Source organism: Hypanus sabinus, chromosome 10, assembly GCF_030144855.1.
Source record: "Hypanus sabinus isolate sHypSab1 chromosome 10, sHypSab1.hap1, whole genome shotgun sequence".
Lineage (NCBI taxonomy): Eukaryota > Metazoa > Chordata > Chondrichthyes > Myliobatiformes > Dasyatidae > Hypanus > Hypanus sabinus.
Genome location: NC_082715.1, coordinates 161,264,957 through 161,291,664, shown reverse-complemented (window position 1 = coordinate 161,291,664; position 26,708 = coordinate 161,264,957). Strand labels below are relative to the sequence as shown.

General features: G+C 44.0%; 2 protein-coding genes across 3 annotated transcripts in view; both read right to left on the bottom strand.

Moving 5' to 3' along the window:
- Positions 1–26,708, bottom strand: part of LOC132401288 (zinc finger protein 214-like) — a 1,156,463-nt gene that overhangs the window by 759,847 nt on the left and 369,908 nt on the right. The window lies entirely within an intron of this gene.
- LOC132401286 (probable G-protein coupled receptor 139) lies at positions 18,223–20,287 on the bottom strand. Of its 2 annotated transcripts, none has more exons than XM_059983372.1 (2): positions 20,175–20,287; positions 18,223–19,670 (listed from the first exon to the last, which is right to left on the bottom strand). In XM_059983372.1, exon 2 carries the CDS (start codon positions 19,591–19,593, stop codon positions 18,766–18,768), a length of 828 nt encoding a protein of 275 aa, XP_059839355.1. In that variant the 5' UTR covers positions 19,594–19,670; positions 20,175–20,287; the 3' UTR covers positions 18,223–18,765. The 2 variants fall into 2 exon arrangements, with proteins under 2 accessions (XP_059839355.1, XP_059839357.1); XM_059983374.1 differs by lacking the exon at positions 20,175–20,287 and adding an exon at positions 19,978–20,037.

Genomic DNA, 26,708 nt, shown 5'->3' with positions numbered 1-26,708 from the left:
GGGGACTGGGAAACTCAGTATTCCAGGATATTCAGTGCTCAGCAAAAAGGAGGAGAAAGAGAAGGGTGGCCGTTCTCCTCAAGTGTTGATGAGGTGGATATCAAAGTATGGACAGTGATAGGAAATGATGCTGTGTGGAAAGAATTAATAGGATTGAAAAGAAGACATGAATGGAAGTGTTCTTCAGACCCCCCAGGAATTGCCTCTAAAGGGGATAAAGCATCAATGGAGAAATTTCGGAGAGGTAATAAGGAACTATGATTGCTATGGATGTTTTTTAATCGATTAAACTAAATGCATCAACATACAGCAGCACTGACAAATGCTTAAACAATTGGTTCATACCACTCTGGGACATTGATCCCAATGAGCCAGAGGAATCCCAGGGAAAGGCAGTCAATAAAGCAGGTCAAGGAAAATTTTAAATCAAAGAGCACAGGGCTGGTGGTGGAATATTTCAAAAAACATTGAGATGATACACAAAGGCTAAAGTAAACATGGAAGATGCAGATAAGTGAAACCAGTACTGAGCTCAGTGTTCATGGTGAGGACGGGGCAAACACGCCATGGATAATCTGATGGGTGATATTGTAACACTGTTCAATAATTCGTAGCGATCACCATCACATGGGTTCCGATGATTCAGACGTGATAGAGGCAGAGGGATGAAGGGTGGGGGGGTGTGGCATTGCTAGTCAGGGAAAATGTTACAGCAGTGCTCAGGCAGGACAGATTAGAGGGCTTGTCTACTGAGACCATATGGGTGGAGCTGAAAAACAGGAAAGGTATGACCACATTAATGGGGTTGTATTATAGACCACACAATACTCAGCGAGAATTGGCTGAGCAAATCTGCAGAGAGATAGCAGACAACTGCAGGAAACATTGTAATAGTTGTGATAGTAGGGGATTTTAACTTTCCACGTATTGATTGGGACTCCCATGCTGTTAAAGGCCTAGACAGGTTAGAAATTGTAAAATGTGTCCAGGATTTTGATTCGGAACAACAAGGCAGCGGGAGAGCACCTGAGGATTTGCAGCAGGAAGACATTTTGAGTTCTCGGGAGAAAAGAGAGGTCAGAATGCGCAGGCGCGTGACGTCAGGCAGTTGAGCGCGAACAGTTTAAAAAGGGCAAAGGATCTGCAGAAGCTTTTGATTCGGAACAAGAAGGCACTGGGACAGCACCTAAGGATTTCCAGCGGGTAGACATTTTGAGTTATCGGGGGTGGTGGTGGGGAGCGAAGAAGCCAGACTGCGCAGGCGCGTGACGTCAGCCAGTTGAGCGCACACAGTTTAGAAAGAGGGCAGCCATATCCAGCGGGCTGCGGAGTGAGAGGCAACAGAGTGAAAGGGCTTTGGCTCCACGGGCTTCGGCGGTAACGGGACCAGGTGAGGCAGTTGTTGATTGCAAAAGGAGGTAGTATGTATGTGAGGCCAGTTTTCTGCGTTCAGTGTCAGATGTGGGAGGTCTTGAAGTCTCCCGGCCTCCCGGACGGCCACATCCGCACCCAGTGCATCGAGATGCAACTCCTCAGGGACCGTGTTAGCTGCAGCTCGATAATCTTCATCTGGTCAGGGAGAGTGAGGAGGTGATGGACAGGTTACAGACAGGTGGCCACTCCGGGGCCACGGGAGACAGAGAAATGGGTCACAGTTAGGAGAGGGAAGGGGAAGAGTCAGGTACTAGAGAGTACTCCTGTGGCTGTACCTCTTGATAATAAGTATACCTGTTTGAGTACTGTTGAGGGGGGCAGCCTGCCTGGGGGAAGCGACTGTTGCCGTGCCTCTGGCACAGAGTCTGGCCCTGTGGCTCAGAAGGGTAGGGAAAGGAAGAGAAAGACAGTAGTGATAGAGGGCTCTATAGTCAGGGGGTCAGACTGGCGATTCTGTGGACGCAGGAAAGAAACTCGAATGTTAGTTTACCTCCCAGATGCCAAGGTCCAGGATGTGTCTGATCGCCTCCAAGATATCCCGCGGTGGGAGGGAGAACAGCCAGAGGTCGTGGTATATATTGGTACCAACGACATAGATAGGAAAAGGGAAGAGGTCTTGAAAGAAGACATCAGGGAGTTATGAAGGAAGTTGAAAAGCAGGACCTCAAAGGTAGTAATCTCGGGATTACTGCTGTGCCACGTGACAGGGAGAATAGGAATAGAATGAGGTGGAGGATAAATAAGTGGCTGACAGATTGGAGCAGGGGGCAGGGATTCAGATTTCTGGATCATTGGGACCTCTTTTGGGGCGGGTGTGACCTGTACAAAAAGGACGGGTTGCATTTGAATCCTAGGGGGACCAATATACTGGCAGCCAAGTTTGATAGAGCTGTTGGAGAGGGTTTAAACTAGTTTGGCAGGGGTGTGGGAATCAGAATGTGAGCGCAGGGATTAAGGTAGAAGGGCAAGGGCATGATGCTCAGAGTTCTGAGTTGATGAGGAAGGACAGACAGGGGACAGAACATAATTGTAGCCAGTTAAAGGGGTTGAAATGTGTCTATTTCAATACTAGGTGTATTAGGAACAAGGAGGATGAACTTAGAGCATGGATTAGTACGTGGAACTATGATGTTGTGGCTGTTACTGAAACGGTTGGAGGAAGGGCAGGATTGGATTATGCAGGTCTCGGGGTTCAGGTGTTTTAAAAGGAATAGGACGGGAGGTAGGAAAGGGTTGAGTGGCATTGCTGGTCAGGGATTCTATCACGGCTATAAAAATGGAGGACGCTGCAGAAGGAGTGTCCACAGAGTCAGTCTGGGTGGAAGTCAGAAACAGGAAGGGATCAATCACTGTGCTGGGGGTAGTCTATAGGCCCCCAGATAGCCCTCGGGACACTGAGGAGAAGATTAGCAGGCAGATTTTAGAATGGCGCAGGAAATGCAGGGTAGTAGTTATGAGAGATTTCAACTTCCCTCATATTGACTGGCACCTCCTGAGTGCAAGGGGGATAGATGGGGCTGAATTTGTCAGGTGTGTTCAAAAGGGATTCCTGACACAGAACGTGTATCGGCTGACGAGAGGAGAGGCTATACTGGATCTAGTTCTGGGTAATGAACCTGGACAGGTGACAGACCTCTTGGGGGGGGGAGCATTTTGGTGAGTGTGACCACAACTCCCTTAGCTTCAGCATAGCTATGGAAAGGGATAAAATCAAACGAAATGGTAAAGTGCTTAACAGGGGAAGTGTTAACTTTGAAGGGATGAGGCAGGAACTAACGAGAGTAAATTGGGAACAGATGTTCAAAGGGGAAAGCACGGAAGCAATGTGGGAGAAGTTTAGGAACCACTTGATCTGGGTTCAGGATAGGTTTGTCCCACTGAGGCAAGGAAAAAATAGTAGGAAAAGGGAACTGTGGCTGATGAAACATGTGAGGCAACTCGTCAAGAGGAAAAAGGAAGCATATATTAGATATAAGAAGCAGGAAATTGGAGGGCCTTATAAGAAATATAGGGAAGCCAGGAAGGAGCTAAAGAAAGGACTTAGGAGAGCTTGAAGGTGGTATGAGAAGACCTTGGCATCTACGATTAAGGAGAACCCCAAGGTTTCCTATGCATATCTGAAGAATAGGAGGATGATGAGAATGAAGGTGGGACTGCTAAATGATAAAGAGGGCAACATGTGCCTGGAAGCGGAGGAGGTTGGGGAGGTCCTAAATGAATACTTTGCTTCAGTATTCACAAGTGAAGAGGATCTTGATCAGGATGAGGTCGAAGAAGAGTAGGCCTGTGTGCTGGACAATGTGGAGAATAAGGAAGAAGAAGTGCTGGATCTTCTTAAAAACATTAAGATTGATAAATCCCCAGGGCCGGATATGATACACTCCAGGTTGTTGTAGGAATTGAGAGAAGAAATCGCAGGAGCATTAGCTATGATCTTTGAATCCTCTTTGGCTGCAGGGGAAGTGCCAGCAGACTGGAGAATGGAAAACGTAGTTCCCTTGTTTAAAAAAAGTAATAGGGAGAAACCTGGGAACTATAGACTGCTGAGTCTTACGTCAGTGGAATGCAAACTACTGGAAAGGATTCTTAAAGATAGGATCTACGAGCATTTGGAGAAGTACAGTCTACTCATGGATAATTAACATGGCTTTGTGAAGGGAAGATCGTGCCTCATGGGCCTGATAGAGTTTTTTGTAGAGGTAACAAAAGAACTTGATGAGGGTAGGGCAGTGGATGTGCTCTACATGGACTTTAGCAAAGCATTTGACAAGGTCCCTCATGAGAGCCTCATCCAGAAAGTCATGAGGCATGGGATAAGTGCAACCTTGGCTGTTTGGATAAAAAATTGGCTAAAAGGAAGAAAGCAGAGGGTATTTGTGGAAGGAAGGTATTCAGCCTGGAGGTTGGTGACTAGCGGAGTGCCGCAGGGATCTGTCCTGAGACCCCTGCTATTTGAGATTTTTTATAAATAACCTGGATGTAGAGGCTGAAGGATGAGTGAGTAAGTTTGTGGATGACATGAAGATTGGAGGAGTTGTGGATGGAGCTATAGGTTGTTGAAGGTTACAAGAGGATATAGACAGACTGCAGAGTTGGGCAGAAAAATGGCAGATGGAATTCAATCCAGACAAACCAGAAGACTGTATACAGGATTAATGGTCAGTTACTTAAGAGTGTGGATGAACAAAGGGACCCTGGGGTTCAAATCCATGCATCCCTCAAGGTTGCTGTGCAAGTTGATAGGGCAGTTAAATAGGCCTATGGCATGCTATGCTTTATAAACAGGGGGATTGAGTTCAAGAATAGAGAGGTCATGTTGCAACTCTACAAATCTCTGGTGAGACAGCACTTTGAATATTGTGTTCCATTCTGGTCCCTTTATTATAGGAAGGATGTGGAAGCTATGGAGAGTGTGCAGAGGAAATTTACCAGGATGTCGCCTGGTTTGGAGAACAAGTCATATGAAGCAAGGTTAGCAGAGCTGGGACTTTTCTCTTTGGAGCGTAGAAGAATGAGAGGGGACTTGATAGAGTTCTACAAGATTATGAGAGGCATAGATAGGGTAGATAGTCAGTACCTGTTTCCCAGGGCATCAATAGCAAACACCAGAGGACATATGTACAAAATTAAGAGAGGGAAGTTTAGGGGAGACATCGGGGTAAGATTTTTACACAGAGGGTTGTGAGTGCTTGGAATGATTTGCCAGGGATGGTGGTGGAGGCTAAAACATTAGGGCTTTTTAAGAGCCTCTTGGACAGGCACATGGATGAAAGAAAATGGAGACTTATAGGGTAGTGTGGGTTTAGTTCTTTTTTTAAGGATTGTATGGGTCGACACAACATGGAGGGCTGAAGGGCCTGTACTGTGCTGTAGTGTTCTGTGGTTCTATGGTTAAAGATTTCTAAATCATTATATAGAGGTACCGACTAAAGATGATGCAATATTAGATCTCTTATTAGGAAATGAGTTAGGACAGGTGACAGAAGTGTGTGTAGGGGAACACTTTGGGTCCAGTGATCACAACACCATTAGTTTCAATTTGACCATGCATAAAGATAGATCTGGTCCTTGAGTTGAGGTTCTAAACTGGAAAAAGGCCAAATTTGAAGAAATGAGAAAGGATCTAAAAAGCGTGGATTGGGACAAGTTGTTCTCTGGCAGGGATGTCGGTGGTAAGTGGGAGGCCTTCAAAGGAGAAATTTTGAGAGTGCAGAGTTTGTATGTCCTGTCAGGATTAAAGTCAAAGTGAATAAGAATAAGGAACATTGCATTTCTAGGGATATTGGAACTCTGACAAAGAAGAAAACAGAAATGTATGACAGGTATAGGAAACAGGGAGGAAATAAGTTACTTGAGTATAAGAAGTGCAAAATATACTTAAGAAAGAAATAAAGAGGGCTAGAAGAAGACATGAGGTAGCTTTGGCAGTCAAGGTGAAGGATGATCCAAAGAGCTTCTAAGGTATATTAAAAGCCAAAGGATAATAAGTGATAAAATTGGTCCTCTTAAGATCAGAATGATCGGCTATGTGTGGAATCTAAAGAAATGAGGGAGATCTTAATTTTTTTTGCATCTGTATTTACTAAGAAAACTGGCATGGAGTCAATGGAAATAAGGCAAACAAGTAATGAGGTCATGGAACCTGTACCGATTGAAGTGGAGGAGGTGCTTGCTATCTTAAGGAAAATCAGAGTAGATAAATTCCCAGGACCTGACAGGGTATTCCCTTGGACCTTGAAGGAGACTAGTTTTGAAATTGCAGGGCTCCTGACAGCTATATTTAAAATGTCGGTATCTATGGATGAGGTGCCATAGGATTGGAGGATAGCTCATGTTGTTCTGTTGTTTAAAAAATGCTCTAAAAGTAATCCGGGAAACTATAGGCCGGTAAGTTTGGAAGGAGCACTAAGAGATGGGATCTACAAGTATTTAGATAGACAGGGACTTACTATGGAGAGTCAACAAGGCTTAGTGCCTAGAAGGTTGTGCTTAACAAATCTTTTAGAGCTTTTCGAGGAGGTTACAGGGAAATTGGATGAAGGGAAGGCAGTGGATGTTGTCTACATGGACTTCAGTAAGGCCTTTGACAAGGTCCCGCATGGGAGGTTAGTTAAGAAGATTCAGTCGCTAGGTATACATGGTGAAGTAGTAAATTGGATTAGACATTGGCTCAATGGGAGAAGTCAGAGAGTGGTAGTGGAGGATTGCTTCTCTAAGTGGAGGCCTGTGACTAGTGGTATGCCACAGGGATCATTGCTGGGTCTATTGTTATTTGTCATCTATTTCAATGATCTGGATGATAATGTGGTAAATTGGATCAGCAAATCTGCTGATGATACAAAGATTGGAGGACTAGTGGACACTGAGGAAGGTTTTCAATGCTTACAGAGGGATCTGGACCAGCTGGAAAAATGGGCTGAAAAATGGCAGATGGAGTTTAATACAGACAAGAGTAAGGTATTGAACGTTGAAAGGAAAATCAAGGTAGAACATACAAGGTAAATGGTAGGGCACTGAGGAGTGCAGTAGAACAGAGGGATCTCAGAATACAGATACAAAATTCCCTAAAAGTGGCATCACAGATAGATTTGGTAGTAAAGAGAGCTTTTGGTACATTGGCCTTTATAAATCAAAGTATAGAGTATAAGAATTGGAATGTTATGGTGAGGTTGTATAAGGCATTGGTGAGGCTGAATTTGGATTACTGTGTGCAGTTTTGGTCACCGAATTACAGGAAGGATATTAATAAGATTGAAAGAGTGCAGAAGTTTACAAGGATGTTGCTGGAACTTGATAAACTGAGTTACTGAGAACGTTTGAATAGATTAGGACTTTATTCCCTGGAGCATAGAAGAATACGGGAGACTTGACAAAGGTATATAAAATTATGATGGGTATAGATAGAGTGAATGCAAGCAGGCTTTTTCCACTGAGGCTAGAGGAGAAAAAAAAACAGAGGACATGGGTTAAGGGTGCAGGGAGTAAAATATAAAGGGAAGATTAGCTTCTTCACACAGACAGTGGTGGGGGTATGGAATGAGCTGCCAGATGAAGTGGTAAATACGGGCTCACATTTAACATTTAAGAAAAGCTTGGACAGGTACATGGATAAGAGGTGTATGGAAGGGTATGGGCCAGGTGCAGGTCAGTGGGACTAGGCAGAAAAGTCCCACAAAGGGCCAAAAGGCCTATTTCTGTGCTGTAATGTTCTATGGTTCTATGGAAATCTAAGCAGGTACCTGCAGTCCTGTTAACTCTACATCTGTGGTTGGCAAGATGCGAGACTTTGTGATGAATGCAAAACAAATTCATTTTAAAAGTTTGTAATCAAATAAGATCAATGTATTTTCGAGAAAGATCACTCAATTATTACAAGTATGCTAGGTCTTTCAAGATGTACCTAACAGTGTTGATAGAGAGGAACATATAGGTTTTGTCTGTTTGAATTTTCAGAAGGCATTTGACAAATGTCCACATAAAGTTTGGTGCATGAGACTAGAGTTTACAATACTGAGGAAAATGTGTCTACATGGATTGAAGACTGGTTATCCGAGAAAAGGCAGAGGCAAATTAAACAGGACAGTTTCCGACTGGATGTAACTATTGAAGTATCCCAGGGATCAGTGCCTGCCTCTCAATTATATTTCATGTGTCGAGTAGTTTCAAACTACCTGTCATGTGCAAGTTGTGTGTCTGTTAAATACTACACTAAGATTAGTGCTAACAGTTTTGAAATAGATTCACTTGCATTTGTTTGTGTGCAAAAAGCATATCGTACCATATAAGTAAAACGAGGCTCAGGTATGTTCCTGATTTTTCTTTGTTCTGATCTGTTTTTTCCAAGTAAACAGTTTCCCCAATTTATTAATTAATTCTGGGCTAATGTAGCAGAATTCACTGTATTTTCTAAGTAAACACCATAGTCATTGATTCTGAAGTGTTCCCCCGGTGACATTTAAGTCTAGTGCCCTGCTGCATTTTCCAACAGGAGGTCCAGTGCTGTTCACTCTGTAGTCGGGTCATCAAGATATTCTTGGAGAAGACTTTATGGGACACATTTAATGATATCTGTCCTATGCAATCCCTTTCCACATGGCAGCCCCAATCAATAGGAGAGCAGTTCAATGTAGATTTCATATCAAAGTGCAAATATACACAGTGTGCTTCAGTGAGATTGATTCTTTGGGAGGCATTCATCGCAGATATAATGAAACACACCTGAATCAATGAACAATTACACATGACGAAGAAGGGCAAACAACTGTAAGTGCATAAGATAGAAGGACAGAATAAGTTCATTTGGCCAATTCAGACTTCACTAGCATTTGCTCAATTTCATCATGGCATATCTACTTCCCTCTCAGCCCCAATCTCCCTCCTTCTACAGGTAACCCTTCATGCCCAGAAAGTCCAGATCTGATCAAACTCCATGGTAAACGCACCCAGTGACCTGACCTCCACAGTCACATCTGGTAATATATTCCACAGATTCACTGGTCTCTGGCTAAAGAAATTCCTTCTTATCTCTGTTCTGAATCGATGTACACCCCCGCTCCCATTCCAATGCCGTGCCGAATAGTCTTAGAATCCACACCCCCTCCCCACATAGGAAACATCTTCCCCAGATCCACTCCTTCGAGGCCTTTAAACATTTGATAGGTTTCAAACAGATACCCACCCCTTTATTCTTCTGAATGCCGGTGAGTACCGGACCATAGTCGTCAACCATTTGTCATATGCTAACCCTTTCATTCCTGTAATCATTCCCGTGAAACTTCTCTGAACACACTGGAATATCAGCAGATCCTTCCTTAGATAGGGACCCTAAAACTGCTTACAAAACTCTAAGCCCTCAGAGGTGAAAGTTATCATTGCACTTGTCTGCAAATTACCCTTTTGGAATCCTGCACTGAGGACTTCCAAGTGCGTTTGCACCTCATATTGTTTAACTTTCTCTCCATTTATTTCTTCTACCGAACTGGATGACATTACACTTTCCAGCTCTTACTTCTTCAGACATTCTCCTAATCTGGCTAATGCTTCTGCAGCGTCCCTCAACACTACCTGCCTCTCCACCTATCCTCATATTGTCTGCAAACTCATCAATTCTGTCATCCAAATCATTGACATGTAAGCTAAAAAAGCAGTCCGAACGCAGATCCCGACAGAACACCACGAGTCACAGGTGGCCAAGTAGAATGGTCTCCTTGTATTCCCTCTCTTCGCCACCTGCCAAATCAGTCAATGCTCGATCCATGCCTCTATCCTGTTATACCAGGGGTTTGTAGTTTGTTAAGCAGCCTTGTGTGTGGGACATTCTCAACAGCCTTCTCAAATCTCAAGTACACAAATTTCACAATTCTCTTTTGTCTATCCTGTTCGTTATTTCTTCAAAGAATTCCAACAGATTTGTCAGGCCAGATTTTCCCTTGAGGAAACCATGCTGACTGTGGCCTATTTTATCATGTACGTCGCGAACCACATCCTTAACAAACAATCCCAAAATCTTTCCCACGACTGAGGCCAGACTATATGGACTACAGTTTCCTTTTTGCTGCCCCATTCCCTTCTTGATGAATGGAGTGACGGTTGTAATTTTCCTGTCTTCCCAAGCATTCCATGATCCTGTGATACTTGAAAGATCATACTAATGTCTGCACAATCTCTTTCAAAACTCTGGAGTGTACAGCACCTGATCTAGTTGAGTTATCTACCTGCAAACATTCCGAACTTTCAAAAAGCTTCTCCTGAGTAATGACAACTTCAGGCACTTCTGATTCCTGGCTCATTTGAACTGTGCTGGGATCCAAAGCAATGATGCAGCGGATGAGACGTTGATGCAATTTTTTTTTAAATGAGCCAGTTCAGTACATAAGACGGGTAGGGAAGGCAGGGAGTGAAGTGGAACTGTTAGATTATAGTCGATTTATTTTAATGTAAGAACAAATAAACTTCAGGAAAAAAATTTACCCTTCAATCATCAGGCTCTTGAACCAGAGGGGACAACTTTACTCACTCCAACTCTGAGCACTGAAGACATCTGTTTTAGTATGGTTAGTGAAGTATTTTACAATAAACAGCCAGTGCCACGGTCAGTGTGAGTCAATACCATATACCAGGAAGACACTCTGAGTCTCTAACACGATAGCGGGATTATTAAGAAATGTTGTGATCAGATATTTAACTGCAAAGCCCAACAGCCCTCACTGGCCAGTGAAGAGATCAGCGATAACTGGAGAATGACAGGTGATATCGGCAGCTGAATGAACTCGCCCCTCGTTCGCTGCGGCCGAGCTGGTCAAAGAGACTTCATTGGTGACAGAAGATGTTACAGAGGGATGCGAGGTGACTGTCAGACATGACCGATCCTCTGTGACATTGGTGCTATTAGAGTACCTGGCAAACATGTTGGGAAGGGCACAGCAAACCTCTTTTGTGAAGTGGAACTCTGTAGAATGAGGCAGTAAGAGCCCGGAGAGAGTCAGCAAGTTGCATAAAAGTTTATCCCACATACCCCTAGAGAGCTGCACATTGAGCCTCCCATCCCAGAAACCCCCCTCCCTCCCTTTATGTGTGTCGTGCCTTATGAACAGCCTGAAGCAAACACCACACCTCCTTTTCTGCTGAAAGCTGACGTGCAGCTGTGGAAAGCTGCTGCATATAACTCAGTCACAGAAATCACTTTACAGCAACAGAGAGATTCCCGGAGAAACCAGTTGCCCACATTAGAAAATGGACTGGCCCAGCCCAGATATGGCAGGCCGATTGCATCGGGCACTTGTCATCGCAGCAACAATTGAAATGTTTGCTCTCTAATGGTTGACACGTATTCTGGACTATTAATGGAAATTCCCTGTACATAGACAAATCAGTATCTTACTCTGAAAGGATTGCTGATTAATCAGTTGTCAGAAGACCTGCAAAATATGATCTGATGAACACCCGCTGTGCATACAAAAGCAGATCGTGCAAACAGTAACATTAAACAAATAACATTAGGAACTGAATTTCTCGGTAGTAAGTCCACGGTTATGAAACCAGACATCAGTGATCTGATTCAGGAGCCCGTTAGTTGTTTGCCAGCACACAGATGATTAAATTTCACTAATCAGTGTGCTGAACTGGCCCGGCCTTGTTCCCTAGCCACAACACTAGGCCCTTCCAAACCTGGCCCGGGATTTAAAATTTCCAAATCTGGTGTCGTTCCACGGCTTTGCTCCCGGGCTCTTCCACTTCACAGCACTCTCAGCCATCTTCGTCCGGAAAGGAATGAAAAAAAGCAGTAAGGATAGAAATTATATCAGGGTCAGCTAGCCAGTAACATGAAAGGCGAATCCAGAAGTTTTTTTTTCAGATCTGCAGTATAAGGAGTGCAAGCGAGGGAAGAGTGGATATCAGACCATTGCTTGAAAGTCAAGAGTGTCAGAGGGCAGAAGTGCATGAGTTTCGATAACTACCGAGAAGCTACTTGGAAAGCTGAAAGGATTACAGGTAGGTAAGTCACCTGTTATACAGGAGTTTATAGAGACATGGGTAATGACCGACTTGGAATCACTAAATTGAAATGAGTTTTTTTTTTTCTTTTAGACTGCATTTGTAACATCTCTCATCATCTAATGTTGTCAGATCCTGCATCCTTTTCTTTCCCCCTCACAGAAACAGTGTGAAATCTGAACCAATTGTCTTTAAATAACTCTCACAGGTAAGATGTGAGTTCCCCCAATCAAATCTGAACCTTTTGTCATGACCTCTTGTACTGAGCAGTGGTGCCCTGGGGAAGAGGCACTGGCTGTCCACTCTGTCTATTCCTCTTAATATCTTGTACACCTCTATGATGTCTCCTCACATGCTCCTTCTCTCCAGAGAGTAAAGCCCTAACTCCCTTAATCTCTGATCATAATCCATACTCTCTAAACCAGGCAGCATCCTAGTAAATCTCCTCTCTACCCTTTCCAATGCTTCCACATCCTTCCTATACTGAGGCGACCAGAACTGGACACAGTACTCCAAATGTGGCCTAACCAGAGTTCTATAGAGCTGCATCATTACATCGCGTCTCTTAAACTCTATCCCTCGACTTTTGAAAGCTAACACCCCATAAGCTTTCTTACCTACCCTTTCTACCTGTGAGGCAACTTTCAGGGATCTGTGGACATGTACCCCCAGATCCCTCTGCTCCTCCGCACTACCAAGTATCCCGCCATTTACTTTGTACTCTGCCTTGGAGTTTGTCCTTCCAAAGTGTACCACCTCACACTTCTCCGGGTTGAACTCCATCTGCCACTTCTCAGCCTTCTTCTGCATCCTATCAATGTCTCTCTGCAATCTTCGACAATCCTCTACACTATCTACAACACCACCAACCTTTGTGTAGTCTGAAAACTTGTCAACCCACCCTTCTACACCCACATCCATTCTTTAATAAAAATCACAAAAAGTAGAGGTCCCAGAACAGATCCTTGTCGGACACCACTAGTCACAACCCTCCAATCTGAATGTACTCCCTCCAACATGACCATCTGCCTTCTGCAGGCAAACCAATTCTGAATCCACACGGACAAGCTTCCCTGGATCCCATGCCTTCTGACTTTCTGAATAAGCCTACCATGTGGAACCTTGTCAAATGCCTTACTAAAATCCATGTAGATTACGTCCACTGAACTACCCTCATCTATATGCCTGGACACCTACTCAAAGAACTCTTATCAGGTTTGTTAGGCATGATATGCCCTTCACAAAGCCATGCTGACTGTCTCTGATCAGACCATGATTCACTGAATCTCCCCATTGATACTATCTCTAAGAATCTTTTCCAACAGCTTTCCCACCATAGACGTAAGGCACACTGGTCTATAATTAGCTGGACTATTCCAACTACCCTTTAAGAACAAGCGGACAACATTCGCCTCCCTCCAATCCTCCGGTACCATTCCCATGGACAACAAGGACATAAAGATCCTAGCCAGAGGTTTAACAATCTCTTCACTTGCCTCGTGGAGCAGCCTGGGGAATATTCTGTCAGGCTCCGGGGACTTATCCGTCCTAATGTATTTTAACAACTCCAACACCTCCTCTTCCTTAATATCAACAAACTCCAGAATATGGACCTCACTCATATTGTCCTCACCGTCATCAAGTTCCCTCTCAGTGGGGAATGCCAAAGAGAAGTATTCATTTAGGATCTCGCTCACTTCCACAGCCTCCAGGCAAACCTTCCCACTTTTATCTCTAATCAGTCCTAACTTCACTCCTGTCATCCTTTTGTTCTTCACATAATTGAAGAATGCCTTGGGATTTTCCTTTACCCTACTCGCCAAGACCTTTTCATGCCCCCTTCTTGCTCTTCTCTGCCCCTCATTTAGCTCCTTTCTTGACACCCTATAGCCCTCAATAGTTAAATCTGATCCTTTCTTCCTAATCTTCATGTATGCGGCCTTCTTCCACCTGGCTAGATTTTGCACTTCACTTGTCACCCATGTTTCCTTCCCCCTACCATTCTTTATCTTCCTCACCGGGACAAATTTATCCCTAACATCCTGCAAGAGATCCTTAAACATCGACCACATGTCCAGAGTACATTTCCCTGTAAAAACAGCATCCCAATTCACACCCGCAAGTTCTAGCCTTACAGCCTCACAATTTGCCCTTCCCCAATTAAAAATTTTCCTGTCCTCTCTGATTCTATCCTTTTCCATGGTAATGTTAAAGGTCAGGGAGCGGTGATCACTGTCCGCCAGATGCTCACCCACTGAGAGATCTGTGACCGGACCCAGTTCGTTACCTAATACTAGATCTAGTATGGCATTCCCCCAAGTCGGCCTGTCAACATACTGTGACAGGAATCCATCCTGGACACACTTAACAAACTCTGCCCCATCGAAACCCTTGGAACTAATCAAGTCCCAAACAATATTAGGGAAGTTAAAGTCACCCATGATATCAACCCTGTTATTTTTGCACCTTTCCAAAAGCTGCCTCCCAATCTGCACCTCAGTATCTCTGCTGCTACCAGGTGGCCTATAGAATACCCCCAGTAGAGTACCTGCTCCCTTCCTGTTCCTGACTTCCAACCATACTGACTCAAAAGAGGATTCTGCTACATTACCCACCCTTTCTGCAGCTGTAATAGTATCGCTGACCAGAATTGCCACTTCTCCTCCGCATATTTCCTCTCCTCTTTCCCTTTAAAAGCACTGAAATCCAGGAGTATTGAAAATCCATTCCTGCCCTGCTGCCAGCCAGTCTCTGTAAAGGCCACTTCATCATAATTCCATATATGTATCCAAGCTCTCAGTTCATCACCTTTGTTCCTGATGCTTCTTCCATTGAAGTACACACACATTAGCCCTTCTACCTTACTACCTTTATACCTTTTATTCTGCTGATCATTCCTCAAAGCCTCTCTATATGTTAGATCTGGCTTTACTCCATGCACTTCTTTCACTGCTCTATCGCTCTGGGTCCCATCCCCCTTGCAAATAAGTTTAAACCCTCACGAACCATGCTAGCAAACCCACCAGCAAGAATATTGCTGCCCCTCGAGTTCGGGTGCAACCCATCCAATCTGTACAGGTCCCACTTTCACCAGAAGAGATCCGAATGGTCCAAAAATCTAAAACCCTGTTCCCTGCACCAACTCCTCAGCCACGCATTCAACTGCCATCTCCTCCAATTCTTACCATTACTATCACGTAGCACTGGCAGCAATCCTGAGAACGCCACCCTTGAGGTCCTGTTCTTCAGCCTTCTGCCTAGTTCCCAAAACTCACACTTCAGGATCTCATCTGTCTTCCTTGTTCCCCTTGTACCAGGATGTCATGCACCCAGTCAGAGAATGGCTCCCGGGAGGCAACAAACCATGCGGGTTTCCTACTCACGTCCACAAAATCTCCTGTCTGCTCCCCTGACTATAGAGTCTCCAATGACGACAGCTCTCCTCTTCTCCGTCCCATCCTTCTGCACCACAGGGTCAGACTCAGTACCAGAGGCCCTGCCACCATGGCTCACACCTGGTCGGCCGTCCTCACCAACATCATCCAGGATGGTAAACTTATTATTCAGGGGAATGGCTGCAGGGGTGCTCTGCACTACCTGTCTACTCTCCTTCGCTTTCCCCCTTTTGACTGTCACCCAATGACCTGCTTCCTGCAGCCTAGCTGTGACTACCTCCCTGCAGCTCTCATCTATGACTGCCTCATTCTCCCTTACGGGTCGAAGGTCATCCAGCTGCAGCTCCAGATTCCTCACACGGTCTTCCAGATCGCCCAGCTGCAAGCACTTCTGGCAGACGTGACTCTGAGGGAGGGGGGAGTTTTCTCCAAGACAGACACATCTCACAGAAAAGGCATATCACCGTCTCAGGAGGCATTGTAAAGACTAATTGGGAACAAGCTCGTCCTCCGACTCTTCTCGTCGAAGCCTCTCGAGTCAAAGCCTCAAATCTCCACTCCCTCACTGGCCCATTCCCTCACTGGTTGCTTACCACAGGCCGCTCCGCCTTGAGGTAACGCTCTATTTATTTGTTTGATCTTTTCAAACTACTTGGTCATCTGACCTCAATTACCCAATCAGCTGCTCTCTGCTGAGTCTGAGCTATTCAAATCTTGATTGTCTAATCAACGGCTTACTGCTGAGCTATTCAAATCTTGATTGACTTGATTGCACATTTCAACTGCCAAAACTGACAGAATCTCTCGAGTCAAAGCCTCAAATCTCCACCCTTTCACTGGCCCACTCACTCATTCATTAATGCAAAGAACTTTTCTATTTTTTTTCCAAACTTTAGTTTTACTGTGATGTGACAATAGCTGCTGTCGTGGTAGATGAGAAGGCATAGTTTTTTTTGCAATTTCTGAATCAGGAAATATTTCCATGAACAGCGCAAGCTTACACACCTGGAATGTCAAGTTGTGTTCAACGATTAAAGATGCAGAGTACACTTCAGCTCTAGTGACCTTCTCTGTCAGACTCTGGTTTTCTGCTGAAAAGAACTGTGAAATACTTCAGCAGCCTTCCCTATGCTTAGCCTTCCTAATACGTTGTGGCCCCTAAAAGAAATAAAGGTATAAGGTGCATCCTTATTACATCGTCTTATGCAATACAGCTAGTTTAAATTACATTTAGCTATGCTAATAAACGAATGACGCCTGTTAAATTGACCCACCATGGGCAATATAAAAGTCACTGTTGCAAGCACTGCAGTGAGCAACAGGCAGAGATTGGAAAGGCCTTTGTGACTCCTTTTATACAAAGGCGACACCAGCTTCCCGGCACAGCAGCCTCAGCAGCACTGGTAAGGGCAGAGTAGCGATCTGAATCTGGCCCTGATCAACAACAAGTCCCACGAGAAGCCAACACAAGGGGACAGAAGAGAAGGGGATGCAACTACTGCTCTGTAAAAAAGCACTGCAAAACAAGGACAACTTCCTGCAAATGTGGGAAACATATATGCAAGGGGCACACATACAATCTTTCCTACAGCAACACACACAAAATGCTGGTGGAACACAGCAAGCCTGGCAGCATCTATAGGGAGAAGCGCTGTCGACGTTTCAGGCCGAGACCCTTCGTCAGATGCAGCCTGGCCTGCTGTGTTCCACCAGCATTTTGTGTGTCTTGTTGTATGAATTTACAGCATCAGCAGATTTCCTCGTGTTTGCAAGGTTTCCTACCGCTGTTTTGAATGTGCAGACTATTTTGCAAATAGCAATTATTATTTTCTTTTGTTTGTTCCAGAATGTTCTTGCCATTTTCAGTTTCAATAAAATATATTTAAATCATTATGCCTGTTATGTTTTCATGTCTTGGGTAAAATAGGACATGGTATTGTGTGATAGTACAGATTATTCTCCATAAACGAGTGATGTACAACCTAAAAAATGCATTCTCCCTCCCGTCTCTGAATCATTAATTAAGGATTAATCACCGATTTATTAATGTCAGATAGATGTGTAAATTTGAACACTGTAATTGGTTACTCCCACCTTCCCAGATGAGAAACACAGAGTAGAAATTTAATTTTCATCCCATGCTCCTTTGAATCCTTGCCCACTTGTGCCTCAAAACATTGACTAACAAACAGTGAGCAGTACAGCGCAGGGACTGACCCCTCGGCCCAGTGTTTGTGTGTCCGTGATGCCAGTTTAAACTTCGTGTTTACCTTCGTGTGGTCTGGGCCCCCAGTGGACTAAATCCCCGAAAGAATTTACCCAACTTAATACTCTTTGAGAGACCCAACACCGGCTTCTCCTCAGTCTCAAAATGCCTGAGAATATAATAATACTCTCTTCCTGATCTCGCTTTCCTCCATGTCCTTCTCTTTAGTGAATACCAGTGAACGCAGACTATTCATTTTGTACCTTGCATTCTAACTCGACCTCCATCCATAATCTCCCCTCTTTGTCCTTGAGTGGTCCTGCCTCTCCCCAGTACACTCTGGCTTTCAGTGTCTGCATAGACTGTCTTGGCATTTCCGGTGGTCCTTCTCACTGAGGACATTTCCTGGACTAAAGATTTGTGCTGCATTTAATTCATATGTTTCAGTTTCCTGTATAGTCGTGAGCTTATCCGACAGCCTATTTGTAATGAAAATTCTTTTAAAATTCATTTGGCGGTTTTGCTTGATTCAGCTCAGAGTATTCACATATGAATTTGCAAAGAAAGGAGACTGCACACGTGTTAAAACAAAACACTTTATTAGAACTCACACGACTTAATACAGAATGTAACAAAAGCAATTGTCTACAGTAGTAGCAGTACAGAAATAAAGATAATACATCGTCCACTAAACAAGCCGATCTCACTGCTGGAGGAGAACCACAAATTCGACAATGTCACAATTGCTCTGTCCCTATGCCCCGCGACCTCTCCCTACTCTACAAGTGAATGTAACGGTACATTGTCTTCAATTGTAAAAACAAAATTAAAGTTCTCCTATAGGAAGATCGATCAAGTTGGCAGTGAGAACGAGAACATACAGGTAGTGAAGGCGGGGAAAAAGAGGATGAAGGAAAAGACGGGTTGTGACGGGAGCAGGAGGGGTTGATACAGACGGAATTATACTACAAGGTCAGGCAGTTTTGTCAGAACCGGGAAGCAGGGGAAACAGGTTCGCCTCAGTCTTCATTTTTACAGGACGGGACGTGAGGTGTAAAGGGGATTTGTTTGGGATCCCAGAGATGCCCTCGGGATCAGCTGTAAACAGCTGTTTTGCGACTCTAAGGAAGTACACACAAAAGGAAAAAGTGCACACGGTGGACAGGACAATGACGAAGGGTCTCGGTCCGAATAGGGTGCTTGAAGGCAGCTAAATTGTACTATTTTACACCATTATTACTGACGTTTCATGCGTTTCAAAATCCGATTCAGTGGGTATTTCACGGCAATTTTTAGTTCCTCTCGGAATTTGCTCTGGGTCAGGGCGTAAATACACGTGTTGGTGCAGGAACTGAGAATTTGCAGCATTTCTGACGTGTGTTGTGTGACATAACGGGGAGCCGTGATAGAATCAACAAAACTCATTGAAATACGTCTACAGATAAAAAATACCACGTATGTTCCCCACAACAATACGAAACTACCCGTTACGCTGAAGAGCAAAACGACGGATTTGCGTCGGTTCTCCATCTCTCGGTCCCTGTCATTCTCTCCACTCTTTTGTCCCCGGAGCCCGCTGCGGGCTCGACTGGCCGCTAGAATCCGCCTGATGGTCAGAATATTGAACAGCAAAATCAGAAAGAATGGGATACAAGGGGTTAAAATGCGATGAAATATTGCAAACATCAACCATGCGGGGGAGTTTTTGTAGCTCGTTGTATAAACACAATCCCAGGGAACACCATCAGCTATTTCTCCAGGCCCGTATACAAAGCCACAGGGGACACTCTCCAGACAAACCAGCACAGTCACTATCCCGATAACCACAGCCGCCATTCTCTCGGTGCAATATTTTGTTTTCAGCTTCTCACAGCAAATAGCCACAAACCGATCGACGGTGAAAGCGACCGTCAGCCAGACTGAGGTCGCAGTGCTCACAACAGCAAACCATAGACCGAGTCTGCACACAGGAGTGACGGACAGGAATGATCGGGGAAAATAAATCGAAGCAGTCATCCTCAGCAGCGGATCGGAGATAACGACCAGGAGATCGGCCGCTGCCATTCCCACCAGGTAACGAGTGACACATTTGGAAAGACCGCACTTTCCCCGGGACAGGATCACAATCGCCACCAAGTTCACTGGAAGAGAGACAGGGAACAGCAAGTTTAGAAAATACTGAGCAGAAGCTAATGCAGCAATTTGAGGGGATCCTGTAATATTTCCACTTTATTGTTGCATTTAGCGGTGGGAGGGTCGAGAGGGGACGCGGAGCTGGCGGAGACAGAGAAGGAGTTTACAGGGTAAAATAAAGTCAATATGATCGGAATACAGTTTCGTTACCGATGACGGAGATGTGAATTGGAAGTGTTACGATTTGACAACAAAGAATATAGAATTAAGACAGGTTTTTATAAACATATAACACTATCAAATACTATTAAATACCATTTAGATGTTAAATATTGTCTATTAAATACTGCTCAAGAAAAAAAAAGTGAACAAACGACTAACTTAACCGGAAGTTAACTGCTGTACGGCAACTCAAACAGCTCTTAAAGCGATGAACACGAACACAGTTCTTAAATCGATAAATGCGAACACAGTCCTTAAAAGTGATAAATGCAAAAATCCAAATGATTTACCCAATTACGAGAGATTTTCCTAGAAGTAACGAATTCCTCGACGACGCGATGTTACTGCCGATCCCAGCCAAAATGTCCCTTGCTCGAAGGATTTACGACGAAAGAAATAAAATGGGTTAAAGGCACTGACTTCTCCTTGGCGAAACGCTGTATCCAACTCTTTCCGCTATTATAGCAATGCAGGAGCTATCTCGGACGCAGGTTATTAATTCCTTCAACGAAGATTAAATAAGGTCGAACCTGTTTTACCGCCGAAAACACAAACTTTTCTCGATCCTTCGAGTTTTCCGCACTCCAATAAATCCCTCACTCTCCGACTGGTCTAGACTGGCAGTGCTGCAGCGAAACTGCCGGCAATAACCTTTGAGACTTAAGGCAGAAAGTAAAATGCCAGTTCAAAACAAAACTACGTCATGAGACGAACACGCAGCTTAACGGAGTCACTGACGATTTACGCCTCGAACTGACCTGCGTCACAGAAAGGCCTGCTCCTTTTATACCTGTTGAAACAGGCCATCACACGGCATCTCACTGGCGGGAAAATTACATCACTCCACCATCACAAGACCATTACTTCATGCCCAGCAGAGAATCAATTACATCAAGGTCATGTGACAGTCACAAGATACCCACGTGGTATGTAACAGAAGTGTAACGCTAAAACTGGGAAACAACTTCTTGACAGTCAATACTGGGTGGAACATTTTCTACCGGCGCCAACCGCGTATCGTGCGGACGCTGATGGCGAGATTCTTCCTTGAGGCAGTCTTCAATTTCCATGGTGCTGTCTGTCGTCGACAGAACAGCCGAAGGACGGAACAAAAACAGGAGTTTAATGTTTCCATCATTCCCCGAGTTTGCTTGTTATTCCGTTTGCCACCTCACTCACTTTACAACAGAACATTCAGTGACTCCCTGCAGATATAGCGAAATCTGACACAAGCTCAGACAAACATGGCACCTCCCACTGATTCCATCGCAGGGAAGCAGAGGAGAGGAACTCATGGTTCGGCAGCAAACTCGGTGCCGTAGGCAGATGTCTGAAACGGTGTCTCATGTAGGTATAAGGGAATACATTTCACATTATTGATAACTATGAGGCACCAGTCGGTTGTGTTAATTGACTCAGCAACGAGCTCATTGTTTTGTCCATCAACTGTTTTATATTCAGTCATGTATTAAAAATCCACAACACTTTCGTGTTACAACCCAGAACTCTGCACATTTACTACAGAGTTACTACCAGTCCATAGTTAGATTGTTGCACCGAATTCAGAAAATCGCTCACTTACTAATGCAAGCTATCAATTGGTAGAATCTCCGCGGGCTGTATAAACACAGTAATTGCAAACGCAGTGAAGCAAGTACAAGACCAAAAGCACAGAGACGCGAACAAACGGCTGGGAGAACGCTGCCTGACTCGTTCAATTCCATTGAAGTTGGCGGATGTGCAGTGTTCTCGCAGCGGTTTGTATTTAGATCCAGATGACAGAATCTACAATCCCGGTGTTTACAGCCCATTCCTGAACACTGATACTGGACAGGTGTCAGTGGAAAGCAGCGACAAAATCAAACACAACATGGGAATTAAACTTCACATCACTCTAACCGCAGCTGACACTGCGACTTACCGGGAATTCCAAAGGCTGAAATAAACGGATAGTAAACGCCTTCTATCCGCCAGATGAGCAGATACACCATTTCAGTGAGAATCTGTGATTTCTGTTGCTTCTGAATTCGCAGCTCTAGAAGTCACTTTGAGCTGATGCATTCAAAGCGGCCCTTATTTATACAGAGGATCAGTCTCCAGAGATACCGTTATACCCCTGACTAACTTCATTGGTTACGGTTACTTGAACAAACACTTTAATTTAATGCCAATTTCTGATGTAAATCAAAAACAAGAGAAAGATTGCAGATGCAGGAAATCCAAGCAATAACACACACAATGCTGGAGGGACAGGGTAGGCCCGAAACGTCGACCCTCCTCTTTTCCTTAGATGCTGCCTGACCTGCTGAGTTCCTCCAGCATTTCGTATCTGTTTCTCTGATGTAAATATTGTTCCGATTGAAGGTTAATATATGAAAATTCTTGGGAATTACCGCCGCAGTGACTCCACAGTCAGAAATAATTCCGAAGCTTTAATTGCAATGAATGAACTTTCATGGGGCGGCCACTTGTACAGATTTCACGTTTTTATTGGTTAGTTACTCATCAGCAAACAAATTTGGCCCACTCTGTCTGACCCTTACATTTTGTCCCTTTATTTTCCAATTTTGAATTGCAGTTCAGTACATCAACTGCATACTAGCAAGAGTGTGGGATTCATTCTGTACCTGTCAGTCTGGTGTGTCCCAGGCCCAAATGTTTCTCTGAGAGAGGGGTTCGGGTTATGAATTTCTCACTGCAAAACCTGGACTGAACTTTCCCAGCTCGTTTATCATGCCAAGGCAACTGCGGATCTCTAATACGTTCGTAGGTTGTTCCATATTCTAAAATCTTTCAAGATTGTCTGTATCTGGCTGAACTCCCTCAGGACAGCTGGTGGACACAGAATTTCACCTCCAGCTTTACAAGTTTGCATTTCTTTTTGTTCAGGATGAATCCAGCAGCATTCCGTTTCTCCTGGCGAGCAGAAACATTTTTGACATTTTCCTTCCTTGAAACTTCAAAGATGAGTCTATCATTCATGTGGCAGACTACTCCTTCCAGTCTCTCCAAAATTTGATTCATCGTTATCATAAAGAGTTCAGGGGATGATATGACAATGATATTCTCTTGATGGCATAGTGTCCATATGGTTTGATAAAGGTTGTGAGCTTCCAGGATTTAGGGGCTAAATGAGTCTGCCAAATACCTGAGTTTGCATCTAGTTTGGTAAGAACTTTGCTCCACCCAGCATATCCAATGTTTTCTCACCAGAGAGCAGAACAAACTCCTCAAGACTCACTGCATTTTTTCAACGTTGTTTGATCAACACAGATCCTCAGAGAGCTGTGGAAGCTACTACACTCAATAAATTCAAAACGGAGATGGACATTTTCCTGGATAAAAATGGCATTAGGGGATACGGTGAGCGAGCAGGTAAGTGGACATGAGGCTAGGTTTAGATCAGCCATGTGATCTCCTGGGCCAGTCTTCGATAGCCTGGATGGGTCGGAGAGGAATTTTCCAGATTTTTTCTCCTCAATTGGCAAATCGTTTTTTTTTCCCCCGGGTGATCACATGGGTTTGGGCGGGATGAATAATAAAATAAAATGGGCGGCATGTTGCCCTGTTGGTTGGCACTGTTGCCTTGTGGGATTCGGTGAAAACTAGAGTTAAGATTGGATCAGCCATGATCTTGTTGAATGGCGGAGCAGGCTTGAGGGGCCGATTGGCCTACTCCTGCTCCTATCTCTTATGTTCTTATGTATGTTTACTGTGCTAGCTGACTTGAGACCAGTAACAGCGGTCGCGCACCAGTCAGTAGGAACATTCACTCTAGTTATGAGGTCCAACGCCTCCATTCTCTTAAGTTCAGCTCTGATTCTGTTCCTCAATGGGACTGGTATTCGCCTCACTGTGGTCAGAGAGTGCAGTGAAACGCCTGGCCTCAGCTGGATAAGGTATTCTTCTTTCTGTATCTCCAGGCCCGTAAACAACTCCGGAAAGTTCTCCAGCGAATAAGAGTTGATGAACAAATGTAACCTTGCAACGAGTTTTAGCTTTCCAATGGCTTGTCATCCCAGTGGTGGTGGGAAGAAATTCTGAACAACATAGATGTCCTCTTTTAACTGTTCTTCATTTTTATTGATGGAAACAGTAAACATTACTTCCACACTGAGTTTGTTTCTCGAGGCCCATAAGCACTTTCTTTGTTTGGTAGAGTTTAATGCCTGTTTTCTATCACAATTTTCTAAACAGATATGCAGGTGTGCCTGCGACATCTGTTCCGGTGTTCATTTTGAATGTCACTGCCTCATTTATAATTGCATCATAGTACTTGTCAAATTGAACCTAGAGACTTATGGAACGTACTATCTTTGTTTGAATTGTGGTTTTCTTTGCCCTCCTGAAGAGCACCTTGAGTGAAACTAGCTATTATAATAGCCATCTCCATTGCATTGCTATACTCTGATGGGCTCCTACACTTTGAATACTTCTCATGGTATTAAGGTGATCACAGCTGCCTACACCTGACCTGTCACCTGCGTTTTTGACCAGATCCTGTTAACAAGGATTCCATTATCTTGCCAGTAATGACTTGCATTCTAATAGAAATATTGCTCCACTCTGATTTTTTAGAAGGCCCCTACTTACCAGACATCCCTTAACTTGCAATTGGCCTCTCCGAGTCAACATTTGCAAGTTCCTGCCTAAAGCCTTTAAGCTTGTACTGCCCTTATTTATCATTTTAAAATGTGAACTAGCACATGAGATTCCGATTAACTGGACCACATTTGGACCGTATATTTTGACCCATTTCAACAAACCTTCGTGGAAATTGTTAAAAAAGATGCAAAATGACAAACTACCAGTGAACTGATTAATTTAAGCACACATTTAATTGAAATACTAAACAAATTAAAACACTACCAATGCTACTACTGTACCATAAAACTCTATCTCCTAATAGTTATCGACTGAGAATGATGCCGCATTCTTTGGACAGTGAGTAAACATATCAGCGCAGATAGCTTGCAGAGATAATGGACAATATTCAAACAATGCTTCAGATGAAGTCTGCAAGACTTCATTTTTATTGTAATATTCTATATTTAATATGATTGTCCAGATCTTAATATTATTTGTAGTGTCGAAATTGCTGAAGCAGTGAAATCCTTTAATTTGTCGTCCTAGCCATTACTGCCATTTCCAAACATGAATATCTGAACGTGACGTGATCAAAACAGTTCTGAAATATATTACTGCTTATTACTCACCTACAATCAGTGACTAAAATCACGGCTTTTTGTACACAAACAAATGAAGTGAAACTATTTTAAAACTGTCAGCATTAAGTTCAGCGTAGTATCTAACAGACACACAACTTGCATTCAGACTGATTCTTTGGGTGGCATTAATAATACCTGTCCGTAGCAAGCCCTTTGCGAATGGCAGCCCCAATCAATAGGAGAGCAGTTCAAAGTAGATTTCTCATCAAAGTGCAAATATACACAGTGTGCTTCAGTGAGATTGATTCTTTGGGAGGCATTCATCGCAGATATAACGAAACACACCTGAATCAATGAAACCACACATGATGAAGAGGGGCAAACAACTATAAGCCCATAAGATATAGGATCAGAATAAGTTCATTTGGCCAATCGAGACTTCTCCGGCATTTGATCAATTTCATCATGACTTATCTATTTCCCTCTCAGTCCCAATCTCCCGCCTTCTACAGGTAACCCTTCAAGCCCAGAAAGTCCAGATCCTATCAAACTGTATTGTAAACGCACCCAATGACCTGGGCTCCACATCCTGATCTGGTAATGTATACCACTGGTTCGCTGCTCTCTGGCTAAAGAAATTCCTTCTTATCTCTGTTCTGAATCGATTTACACCCCCGCTCCCATTCCGATGCCGTGCCGACTGGTCTTAGAATCCACACCCCCTCCCCACAAAGGAAACATCTTCCCCAGATCCATTCCATCGAGGCCTTTCAACATTTGATAGGTTTCAAACAGATACCCACCCCTTTGTTCTTCTGAATGCCGGTGAGTACCGGCCCAGAGTCGTCAATCATTCGTCATATGCTAACCCTTTCATTTCTGTAATCATTCCCGTGGAACTTCTCTTAACACCCGGGAATGTCAGCAGATCCTTTCTTAGATAGGGGCCCTAAAATTGCCGACAAAACTCTAATTAACTTCTCAGAAGTGAATGCTATCATTGCATTTGTCTGGAAATTAACCTTTTGGAATCCTGCACTGAGGAGTTACAAGTGCGTTTGCACCTCATATTGTTCAATATTCTCTCCATTTATTCCTGCTACCGAACTGGATGACATTACACTTTCCAGCTCTTGCTACTTCAGACATTCTGCTAATCTGGCTAATCCTTCTGCAGCGTCCCTCAACACGACCTGCCTCTCCACCTATCCTCACATTGTCTGCAAACTCATCAATTCTGTCATCCAAATCATTGACATGTACCGTTAAAAGAAGCAGTCTGAACGCCGGTCCCGACAGAACACCACTAGTCACAGCTGGCTAAATAGAGTGGTCTTCTTGTATTCTCTCTCTTTGCCTCCTGCCAAATCAGCCAATGCTCGATCCATGCATCTATCCAGTTATACCAGGGGTTTGTAGTTTGTTAAGCTGCTTCGTCTGCGGGGCATTCTCAACAGCCTTCTCCAAACTCAAGTACACAGCATTCACAATTCTCTTTTGTCTATCCTGTTCGTTATTTCTTCAAAGAATTCAAACAGATTTGTCAGGCCAGATTTTCCCTTGAGGAAACCATGCTGACTATGGCCTATTTTATCATGTACGTCGCGAACCACATCCTTAACAAACAATCCCAAAATCTTTCCCACGACTGAGGCC